At 58.4% G+C, this 11,476-nt stretch overlaps 2 protein-coding genes across 2 annotated transcripts in view; one reads left to right on the top strand and one right to left on the bottom strand.

Moving 5' to 3' along the window:
• CCDC134 (coiled-coil domain containing 134) overlaps positions 1-11,476 on the top strand; it is a 166,200-nt gene that overhangs the window by 22,945 nt on the left and 131,779 nt on the right. The gene's annotated exons all lie outside the window — the stretch shown is intronic.
• SHISA8 (shisa family member 8) lies at positions 17-5,472 on the bottom strand. The gene is made up of 4 exons (XM_065742797.1): positions 4,943-5,472; positions 1,039-1,163; positions 749-895; positions 17-422 (listed from the first exon to the last, which is right to left on the bottom strand). The coding sequence occupies exons 1-4, from the start codon at positions 5,470-5,472 to the stop codon at positions 145-147; spliced, it is 1,080 nt and encodes a 359-aa protein (XP_065598869.1). The 3' UTR covers positions 17-144.

Here is an 11,476-nt window from a genome sequence, read left to right as displayed (position 1 = left end):
GGGAAGCCGGGTGGTGGAGAAGGGGGGACACGAGGCTGTGCAGCCAGCTTGCTGCTTAAGTCCATCGCCCATCCATGGAGTGAGCTGAGAACAGCCAGAACTTGTTGCCTGTCCCAGGATGATGACACCTTGCTGATCCTGGCGTCAGACGGTGACCTCAGTCTTGCTGTTGGTGGCCAGGTGCCGGTGGGCCTGGCTGTACAGTGGTGCTGTGGGCCCAGGCCGGCGTAGACCCCGGGGGAAGCCTCCTTCCCAGCCCCCTGGGAAAGCTGAACCCCCTGGTGCTTTGGAGAGGCCCTTAGCCTTGGTGACCCCTGGTGGGGGGCAGCCCTCAGGCCCCTCAGTGCTTGGGAAGGGCAGAGTGCTGGTGGGGGATACATCTGGGCCCCCAAAGCGCATGTAGAAGTCATCAGGAGTGCTCTCTGTGGAGACAGGGACAGCACTGTTACCCCATCCCCTGGCAGGGGGAGATGACTGTGGGGGGGGGGGGGGTGATTGGCTGGAGAACATGGTGCATGCATGGACAGGAATCCTAGGCGCTGATTGGCTGGGCAGTGGGTCCATGAGGGGGATGGTGGGCACTGATTGGCTGGGCAGTTGGTCTATGGAGGGTGGATCCTGTGCACTAATTGGCTGGCAGTGGGTCCACGGAGAGAAAGTGGACACTAATGGGCTGGGGGTTCCTGGAAGGACCTTGTGCACTGCCCCCTCCCCACCATGCCTCCGTGCCCTCCCAGTCCCTGCTCACCTCCAGCTGTGAGCGCGGTGTAGGCAGTGTAGCTGGGGGCTGGTGGGCTCAGGCTGCTGCTCAGTGGCGGGCGCTTGCTGTGGCCATGAGGCCGCCCCAGCGAGGGGATGCCAGTGCTGTCCACCGCGTTGTTCAGAGGCAACTTGTCTGGGGGCAGAGGTGAGGGTTCAGGGGAGTGCAGAGCCCTATTACCTGCCTCTGCATTTTCCCCCCACGGGCAGCAGCATACCCAGCAGCGCGCTGGCATCTCGGAGAGGCTCTGAGAAGGAACTGAGGAGCCTATGCTTTACCTGTGCTGTTCCTCGGGGGTCCTCGGGGCAGCCCCTCACCCAGCTGCACCTGCACGCTGCCCATCAGACCATCGATGTGCTCGGAAGGGCTGTGGCCTGGCTGCTTCAGCAGGTCGGTGAGGGTCCTGGGGAGAGGCACAGGAGCACAGGGTCACCAGGCGATGTCCCATCCCAGTTCAAGTATCCCCATCACCCCACACCACAAACTCTGGGGAGAGGGGACAGCCCCTTCACTGGAGCCAGTTCAAAGCAGAGAAGGCACCAAGGGAGTGATGAGGAAGAGAGTCACCCCTCTGTAAGGGGGAGGCTGCACCGGTGGCCTCTGTTGTTGCCATTCACCATGTCCTCCTAGTAAGGGATAGCATTAAATACTGTTATGTAAGACACAGCACCCTGCCGTTTGCTATTCACGCCTGGGGATGCTGCAGCACCGCAGTGACACAGTGGCCATCCCACAGCAGGGCACGCGTAGCAGTGTGGCCTTCAGCCCTGGTCCTGGGATGGGACACCAGGCTCCTGCCTCCACTGCAGTGAAAGCCAATGAGCTGCACTAGGCTGAGAGATGCCATCAGGTGGAGGGAGGTGGTCCTTCCAGACTCCTCAGCACCAGTGAGGCTGCACCTGGAGAGCTGTCTCCTGGAGATCTCCTACAGCCCCCTGGACACGCTGCTGGGAGTGTCCCTGTTGAACAGGGCTTGCAGCAGACAGACCCCCAGCTCCCTGCCCACCTCAGCCTCCCTCAACACTGGGCTTTGCACAGAGGTCTCTACCCCATCACCCATCTCCTCCTAAAGACCTACCAACCTCCTGCAGCCCAGCTCTCTTCCCATCAGAGCTTCCGGCCCATGGGGCTGTACCAGCGTGGCCCAGCAGCCCAGGGCTGACGCCAGGCAGCGTGCAGGGCTGGCAGCTCCCGGGGCCATGGCTGTCACTGCGGGAGCTGCTGCGCTGTCAGCTGCTGCCTCCCCTGCGTGTCCCCAGGGCCCAGCACTCACTCGGGCTCATTTCACCAGGAGGTCCGATGCGATTTGACCTATTTCTTTTTTTTTTTTTCTATTTTTTTTCTTTTTCTTTATTTCCTCGGGTCTGTTTACCAAGCTCTAGCAGTCCTTTAGCTGCGACTTTTCCTCTCCAGATAAATCCATCAGTGCTCTTTTCCACAAACGTGCCCCTGGTCCCAACTGACCGGACAATAACAGTGAGAGCAGCTCCATCCCTGTCCGCAAGTCCCAAGCACAAGAGGTGGCCCTGGAGGGCTCCCCAGTGTGGTTTTGGGGTGCACTGACTCTACTCATACTGACTCTCGTACTGACTTAGCTCACCCAAACGTCTGAGATGGCCTCAAAGTGCAGATTGAGGGGGAAATGTGGGGCACATCAGCTGATCTTCCTATCTGCAGTAGAGCACTGGTGAACCCTGAGAGGTTTCCATCCACCACCATGGCCATGGGTTCTGGCCACAGTGATGGGTGGCCCCTGGGCAACCTGGATGCAGTGGACAACCCCACCTGGAAAATCTGGCCAATGGACACAACCAGCATCCCCAAAACCAGCCCAGCATGAGCCCCAGGAGTGAGCAGGGAGGAGAGTCCTGGGGCAGGGAGGAAGATGAGAATATGGTGACATCTCCATCAACTGAGCTGGAATGCCTTACTTGGTGTCCCTGGGCTACCAGTGCATAAAATAGAGGTGACGGCATGGGACTTCACCATGGGGGCTTGTTTGGGTATCCCTGGAGATGAGGGCTGTGGCCAAACCAGGAACATTCAGTGGGGTTGTGACCACAAAGCACCAAGACCCAGCTTGTTCCTTGGCTTTTTTGCAGTCCCCAGACCCTTTTCCGTGGGCCTCCTGTAGGTCTGTACGAGGATGTCCTCATGCGGTAGACACAAGCAGATCTCCCTGCCCTGAAAGGACCCTGATATCAGCAGCCTCAAGAAAAACATGGGCAGGTGTTCCTCACTCACAGAGCCTTGGGCATGCCGAGCAAGCACGGGGATGGTGCCAAGTGTTAGCCGAGTAGGAAGGAGCGAGCTTGGCAGAGCTGCCATACGAACCTGCGGACGCACAGAGACATGGGGGGACCACAGTGTTTGGGGTGCCTGGACCTCTCACTGGACCCATCTGTGAGGGCCTGGAAAAGGAGCTGTGTTTGAAGGGGACCACACTGAGTGTGAGCAGCACCAGGAGTGGAAAAACAGCGGCAAAATGGATGGATGGGTGAGTGATTGGAAGGATGGATGGATTGGTGGAAGGATGGGTGGATGAGAACAGAAACCAGCAAGGCCATGCAACAGGGAGCTGGCCCGAGGCCACGCTGCAGCTCCTGAGGAGCAAATGAGAAGCTGCAACCTGCGGTGTCAGGCGGGACACGAGGTCGCAGTGCCCATGCGCGGGGTGAGGCAGGTATGAGATATCTCACACCGGGACAGAGGAGATGGTGGCACCTGGCTGGGTCCTTCAGCCACAGATGCACAAGACCCCCATGCGTGCCAGGATGGCATCAGGCTCCTGGATTTGTCCCTGAAAGGCACCCAAGGGAAGCTCGCCTCCTCTCGCTACATATGTCGGTGTCCAAAAAAATCAGTAGCCTCAGGGAAAATGGATCTGCTGGGCAATGAGCCACGCGTTCCCCATGCTGGAGCATGCTGTCAGGGACCGGGGCGCATCCTTGGGAGGAGGTGCACAGAACTGGGAGAGACAGCAAATTCCACAGCACCTGGTGGAGCAAGAAGGGATGGGGACAGAGCCAGGGCTAGACGTCCCCAAGCAGGTCTCTGAGGTGGCAGATGCAACCAGAGCATTGTCCCAGTGAAATCATTTCCTTGCCTTGCTAAATTCCCAGAATAAAACAGCATAAAAGCCCAGGAAGATGTGTTCGTGTGTGTGTGTGTGTGTGTGTGTGCACACACACACGTGTGCCGGGGGGGGGGGGGGGGGGGGTGAAGAGGGCAGCTCTGAGTCAGAGCCGCAGGGGCAGGGCTGTACCCAGGGGGGCTGTAGCTGCCGTCAGCCGCTGAGAAGTGTTAAACTCATTGAATGGGATCATCATCGGGGGAGAAAAGTGAAAGGGAAAAAAAAAGAAAGGAAGAAAAAGGAGAAGGAAACATCGACCTCTGTGTGGAGGAACATAATGCAAGGGGCAAGCAATGGGGCTGCAGCCACCAGCCCTGCCTGTCTGTCTCCCCCTCCATGCCTCCATCCCCCCCCAGCAGCTGCCCAAAACTACGATTTGGAGCAGACCCTGGACAAGTAGCATTTGCCTGGAGCGGGAGCTGACACGAGAAGTGAGGGGCCAGCAACAGGGGGAGGCTGCCCCACATCCCTGTGGTGTCCCCATGGTGTGTAGCTCAGGTCCCCTCCCTGGGAATGACATCCCACCAAGGTACAAGGCACACACGCAGGCAAAAAGCCACTTCCAACAGCTAGTGCTCTGCTCACATCATCAGCTGCACATCTGCGCATCATCAGCTGTTGTGGACAGAGGGACAGCTCTGAGCCAGGGATGAAGGGGACAAGGGATGGAGGGGATGAGGGATGAAGGGGAGGAGAATGGGGGGGGATGAGGTACAGAGCAGACGAAAGATGGAGGGGATAAGGAATGGAGGGAATGAGGGATGGAAGGGGTGTGGGATTCAGGGGACAAGGGAAGGAGGGAATGTAGGATAGAGGGAATGAGAGAAGGGATGAGAGACAGAGGAGCTGAGGGACAGAGAGGAGGAGAGATGAAGAGGATGAGGAATGGAGGGAATGAGGGATAGAGAGAATGAGTGTCACATAGCCACCACCACCACCTGCATGATAGGGTCTGGGGACCTTCTCGTCTCCTTGGGGTAGGAGTGACCCTGGACTCACCCTGTGCATGGGGCTGGGGGAGGTGGGAGGACCGAACGGGACCCCTTTACCTGGAGACCGTCATCTCAGTCTGGGGGCCTTGCGCCTTCTCCAGGCCCAGCTTGGTGAAGATGCCCACCAGCACCATGATGGCCACCACGCCGCAGATGATGTAGACGATCATGTTGGTCTTGTCACGGGTGGGGCCCTCGGGGCTCTCATCTACGCGGGCGGGCGGCTGCCCCGTGTTCACCCAGTTGGGGGTGTCGTAGTTGGAGCAGCCGCTCTGGTCCAGCCGCCTGGCCTTGAACTGGCAGCAGAAGCGGTACCCGCAGGTCCCGCAGCAGTACTGGTAGATGCCGGCGTTGCAGTTGAACGGAGGATCCCACTGCCCCATCACGTCGTAATACCCACGGCAACGGTCCCCTCCCGGGGTGGGCTCAGTGGGCGCGGGGGCCGTGTCCTCCACCGCCGGTGCCCGGCTGCTGTTACCGCTGTCCCCAGTGCCGGGCTCGGCGCCCCAGCTCCGTTCCAGCAGCACCAGGCAGCAGATGCCCACCACGTAGCTCCGCTCCATCCGCCCGCAGCTCCGGGGGGCCATGGCCACCCCCAAAGGACCGAATGCTGCTCCTCTGGAGGACCCCCCCTGTTCCTCCGTGCCCCCCTGGGGCGGGCTACAGCCGCTCGCCCGCCCACCGAGGGCCCCCCCAGAGCGATCCCATCACTGCGGGGGTAGCCCCGAGGAGGGGATGCCAAAAGGGAAAAAAAAAGGGAAAAAAATTTAAAAAGTGAGGAAAAAAAGTGTACCTCCGGCTCTGCTTCCCCAGAAGCGACTGATGGGGTTCTGAGTCGCGGGACGCAGAGGTTCAAGGGTTCGGGGTTCGGGGCTCAGGGCTGGGGCAGAGCCCCCGGCCGGGGTGGGGATGCGGGCAGCGGCCCGGAGCGGCGGAAACCCTCGGTCTCCCCATCCCCGCCGAGCTGCCGGCACATAGAGAGGGAGGGTAGAAGGGGAGGAGAGAAGAAAAAATAAGAGCGAAGGAGCGAAAACCCCTCGGCACCGGGAAGAGAGGGAGGGAGGCGGCAAGGCACGGCTCGGCGGGGAAACCGGAGAAGCTCCTGCAGCAGCGCTCTGCCGCCCGCCCGCCCCGCCGGGCGGCACCGAGCCGGCCCGCCCCGTCGGGTGGGGACCGCCCCGCGCCCCTCCCGCGCCGCGCAGCGCCGGAGCCCCCCGGGGGGACGCGGGGAGCGGGTCCGCGGGTAGAGCCCCACCGCCGGGGAAGGGCAGAACTGCGGTGCCGACTCCTGCGAGCATCCCCGTGGGAGCAGCGGCTCCAAATCACAGTGGTTGTGACCCCATCGGGGTCTTCATCCAGGGGAGCTCAGTGCGCAGAGCCACGGCACGGTGTCCTCGATGTCGCCTCTGACTTTGGGCGAACGGTTGTGTTGGCTGTCCCGTTCCCGGCCCTTCACACACAGATGGGCGTTATTCCCCCGCCCGCGCTCGGTGCTGTGGCTGGGAATGGGCTGCGGGGAACCGCGCCGCGCAATGCCCTATATACACTGCGGGAGCATATGTGCGTTTGCCATTAAGATGGTAATTGCAAACATTCCGAAGTCGAGATGTGCAAACTCTCCACTTCCCAATGGTGTCGGGTTCAAACCCAAACAGTTTCCAGAGGGATCGGGAGGGAATTTGTTCAAAGCGAGAGCTTTTTTAAAAAAAGAAAATAAATGCATGCAGCGTGCTCTGCATAGTGAGTCTGCATGTAGCCTGGCTGCGTTACAGGGGGGCACAGACCCCAAGTGCCCCTCTGGTGTTGTCCTCTCTGATCTCCTGGTGGTCACCCGAGCATCCTCACACGGAGAGACGTTCTGGCTCTGGGGATGTGGGAGGGCAGCAGCGCGATCCCATCCGCCTGCGCTCACTGGGCTCTGGTTGCAACCATATGGCCGGGAACAGCGTGCGGCGTGCCGGCTCCATGGCAGACCGGCAGAGCTCCACGGGCACAGTGGCCGTGCCAGGGCAGTGAGGGGAGATGCCTGCATGCAGCCCTGTCTGATCTGGTAGGAAGGCCTTACTCAGGCTGTACACTGCAACCTGGACAGGCTGGATCGCTGAGCTGAAGCCGTAGGGCAGAAGTTCATCAAGGACAAGTGCCCGGTCCTGCATTTGGTCACAACAACCCCAGGCAACGTTACAGGTTTGGGACAGAGTGGCTGGAAAGCTGCACAGAGGGAAAGAACTTAGGTGTTGTCTGACACTTGGCTAAACATGAGCCAGTAGTGTGCCCAGGTGGCCAAAAAGGCCAATGGCATCGTGGCTTGTATCAGCAATAGCGCAGCCAGTAGGAGCAGGGAGGTGACTGCCCTCTGTACCCAGCTATGTGAGGCCGCACCTCAAGTGCTGAGTTCAGTTCTGGGCCCTTCACTACCAGAAAGACATGGAGGCCCTGGAGTGTGTCCAGAGAAGGGCAACGGATCTGTGAGGGGTCTGCAGCACAAGTATGATGAGGGCTGATGGAACTGGGATTGTTCGGTGTGGATAAGAGCTCAAGAGAGACCTTATTGCTCTCTACAATGACCTGAAAGGAGTTAGTGGCAATGTGAGGGTCGGCCTCTGCTCGCAGGTAACAGCAATAGGATGAGAAGGAATGGCCTCAAGTTGCACCAGGGCAGATTCAGGTTGGATATGAGGAAAAACTTGTCATAAAGAATGGTGCTTCAGTGGCACAGGCTGCCCAGGGGGGTGGTGGGGTCACTGTCCCTGGAGCTGTTCCAGGACTGTATGGATGTGGCACTGAGGACATGGTCAGTGGGCATGGTGGGGATAGGCTGATGGTTGAACCAGGCGATCATAGAGGTCTTTTCCTACCTTTTCCACCCCTAATCCTTGGCGGCTGCTTGATGGCCTTCAGTAACCCCACGCGGACCTCTGCAAGTCAGTTCTGCCCTGCAGCACTGCTTTGCTCCATGAGGTCTGAAGAATTAGCAACACCTGAGTAGCCCTTCCACCATCTTTCACATCAGGAGACATTTCCTGCTGCTTCTCCTCGGGGCACAATGCCACAGCCCTGCTCCCTGCCCGCTTCCTGCCTTCCCAATGGGCTGAGCATCCCTGCCAGGCTGACATGGTGTCACAGTGTCACCAGTTCACACTGATGTCTTCCCACATCCCTGGAGTTTCACTGCCATTCTGGGGTCACTGATGTCAAACGCTGCTGTTGCCATGTTGTGCCCACACTGGCAACAGATGCAAACCCATGGGCTCTCCCTGCACACTTGGCCCCAGTGTGTGTATGTGGCAGTTCCACTTCCTCCGTGTGTGTCACCCCTGTCCCACTGCTGGGCTTTAATAAGATGTTAATTGGGGCTGACATTGCCCAAGTGGGGCAGTGCTCTCCTGGCTCTGTGGGGCCCATGGGAAGCCAGAGCTGCGGGTGTGTGTGCTCCCAGACAGGCCGGGGCTGCAGCAGCTTTATTCCCTCTTGACCCATTTAAAGCAAGCATCAGTGACTAAGGGAGCTGGCAGTGGGATAAAAATACCTCCCACATGTTCCCTGTGAGGCCAGCGACGGAAATAGGGGTGCCGTCACCTCTCTGGGGACCAGTGGGGGTCACCCACTGTTTCACGATCCCAAAGGACTGATGCTTTGTGCACTGCCTCCCACATCACTCCGGGCTTTCCACAGCACCAAGACAGCAGGCGTGGGGTTAGAACCCCACGTCCTTCAGAGCAAGCACTCAATGCTGCTGTCCCTGCAGGACCCCAAGCATCCACCTGCACGGCAATCCCACAGCACCCGAGCTATGCTGCACTGCCCAGAGTGGCAGTGCTGTTTCCTACATCTGCGATTCCAGCTCTGGCTGTGTTTTCATCATTCTAATAATAAGTGTGAATATAGTAGGGATGAATCACGAGCTGCGGGTTTCGCTCCTCCTTCCCCCTAAAATCCATCCTGGGGGAGTGGGATGGTGGGGGCAGGGAACACAGCCCCGTGTCGGTGCCACCTCCTGGTTGTGACCGTTGCATCCCTGCCTCTCCCCTCCCCTGCACCATCCAAATCCCAAGGCACTCCCAGAGCAGCCCCAGAGCACTGCTGGTGTGCAGCCACCTGTCCCCATTCACACCCCGGGACTTTTGAACCTCTCCACCCCTAGTGCTCCCAGTCAACAGCACTCGAACCCCTGGTCACTGTGGGGTTTGCCTGCTGGGAACCACTCGCTTTGTTGCAAGGACCTTTAGCAAATGTTAATGCTTTCCTTTCACTGGAGAGCTCTCTGGATGATCTGCCAGAACAGATTTCACACGCTTCTCCTAAAATTATGCCCTTTGCTTTCCCAGCACTTGAGAAGAAGCGCAGCCCGCCGTGCTGGCAGCTTGTAGAAAATGGCTGCATGGGGCCACATGGCAGCGGGGCAAGGGCCGAGCCTCCGGGCGGGCTTCCTGCAGCCTTCTGCCTGCACACAGCCCCTGCATCCCCATAAATCCCCCTGCATCCTGGCGTCCCCAGCATCCCATCACATCCTCTCTATATCCCTTGCATCAATGCATCCCCTGTATCCTCCCACATCTCACATCCCCCTGCAGCCTTGCATCCCACTGCACCCTTACTATATCCTCCTCAATCCTGCACCCCCAGGATACCACCTCATCCTTACTATAATCCCCCTTTGCATCTCCATATCCCCCTACATCCCGCTACATCCTTGTATTTTCAACATTACCTGTATCCCCTCATTCTTTCCTGAATCCCCCATATTCCCTATGTCCCCCTGCATCCACCTGCATCCCCCCACACCTCCCCATGTCCAGGGTTTCCCCCATCTATGGCAACCCTGTGGGGACCTCCAATGCACGTCCCTCCTCCCTGTGAGGACCCACCCTCTAACAGGGCTGGGGCTGATTTCTGCCCTGCCAAATGCTTATTACAATCACCCATGCCTGTTCATAGGGACACTCAAGGTTTACCTTTCCCCATTATTCATTTTGGGAGGGATGCAGCCTCGACCTTGCCCTCCCCACACTCAGCAGCGACTCATGAACACCACCACGGCTGTAGCTGGAGCTGATTATGTACATCTTAAGTGACTCATTGGGGAATTTTTATTTTTTATTTTTAATAACTGGCGGTGTCACTATGGGGCATGAAGTTTGCTTGGCTGAGTTTGTTTCAGCGGAGATGAATAATTGAGGAACTGGAGAGCAAACAAGGCACACTCCTGGGAAGATGCCGTGGGGCACACCTCACCCTGCCCACCCCACATGCCACTCCTGCCCCTCAGTGCCCACATTGCCTGCAGACGGGATATGCCATTGCTGCGGCCTTCAGCATCTCATCTGTTGGCACTTACGGTGGCAGTGGCTACACTGAAACCCTTTGGGGAGCAGAAAGGGACAGGGGAAACTCCTGAAAAAATCCCACAAGCTCATCCCTGACCACAGACTGCCCCTGCTTGTAAATAGGGCTGAAAGCTCAGGCTCAGCCGCAGCCCCGGGGTTTTTCCCCGGGGTCCCCCAGCCCTGCTCCCTCCCGCCCGGTGCCGCCGCTGCCATCGATCTGGGCCCAGAATAGCTGCTGCCAGCAGCCGGCCGACGCCGCAGCGCTGCTGGAAGGACACGGCTGGTGCCCCCCTTCTCGTGCCACTGCCCCCTTGGGGATGGAGGAGAAAGGGGAAATGGAATAAGGAGGGTGGGAGAGGGAGGAACAGCCTCAGAAGAGGAGGGGCTGCATGATGTGCTGCCAGCACTGAGTGCACCGCCTCGGAGCTGGTGTCTTCAGAGGGGGCTGCTGGAACCAGACCCACTTCTGCTCTGCACCACTTCCACCCCATCTCCATTTCAACTTCCATTTCCATTCTAATTCCTTTCCATTTCCCTTTTGACTTCACTTCCATTTTCTCTCCATTTTCACTCAATTTCCCACTCCCATTTCCTATCCATTCCCCACTCCCATCTCCTATCCATTCCCATATCCATCCCCATACTCATTGCTATTTCTATTTCTGCTTCCATCCCCAACCCATTCCCGTTTCCACTGCATTCCTATTTCCTCTAAATTCCCATTCTCATACCATTTCCATCACTGTCTCCTTCCCATTCTCTTTCCTATTTCCTCTCAGTTTTCCATCACCATCTCTATCCCCATCCTCATTCTCATTCTCACCCCACCCCAACCCATTCCCATTGCCACCCCAATTTCCTCTTTCATTCCCACAGACCCATTGAGGCTGCAGCATCCCTTTCCCACCCCTTGCTTCCCACCTCCATGCCAGGAGCACAGATCCCAAAGCAGCCTCTCAGTGTGCTCTAAGGAGCCCAGCTCTGCATGCGTTGCTCTCACCCAGCCCGAGATGGCTTTTCTTGGGGTAGTAGGGGGAATTCTCCCTGGAGCTGCTGCTCCAGGTGAGATACCCACAGCCCACCCGTGTCCCTGCAGGTGCCACTGGGGCAGGTGGCACCTCAAGGGGAGCCCCCAAAACCAGTGCAGGTAGCGCATTCAGCATTGCCCAGCATACCCTTTCAGAAGATGTGTGGGACTAAAATGATCCTGACACTAAGAGAAGGAAATGGAGGCTGATTGGAGTGGAGTGGCTTTTGGTGTGTG

Source organism: Cyrtonyx montezumae, unplaced genomic scaffold (assembly GCF_038088225.1).
Source record: "Cyrtonyx montezumae isolate F1298 unplaced genomic scaffold, pur_monq_1.0 scaffold_3, whole genome shotgun sequence".
Taxonomy (NCBI): Eukaryota; Metazoa; Chordata; class Aves; order Galliformes; family Odontophoridae; genus Cyrtonyx; species Cyrtonyx montezumae.
Note: the sequence above shows the minus strand (reverse complement) of the source record. Positions and strands in the feature narration are given on the sequence as shown.

Coding starts and splice junctions, on each gene's coding strand:
- SHISA8 (XM_065742797.1), bottom strand. CDS start 5,472: ATGGCCCCCCGGAGCTGCGGGCGGATGGAGCGGAGCTACGTGGTGGGC. Junction 1,164..4,942: donor ACTGAGATGACGGTCTCCAG/GTAAAGGGGTCC, acceptor GCCTCTCCCCAG/GACCCTCACCGACCTGCTGA. Junction 423..748: donor CACCGCGCTCACAGCTGGAG/GTGAGCAGGGAC, acceptor CTGTCTCCACAG/AGAGCACTCCTGATGACTTC.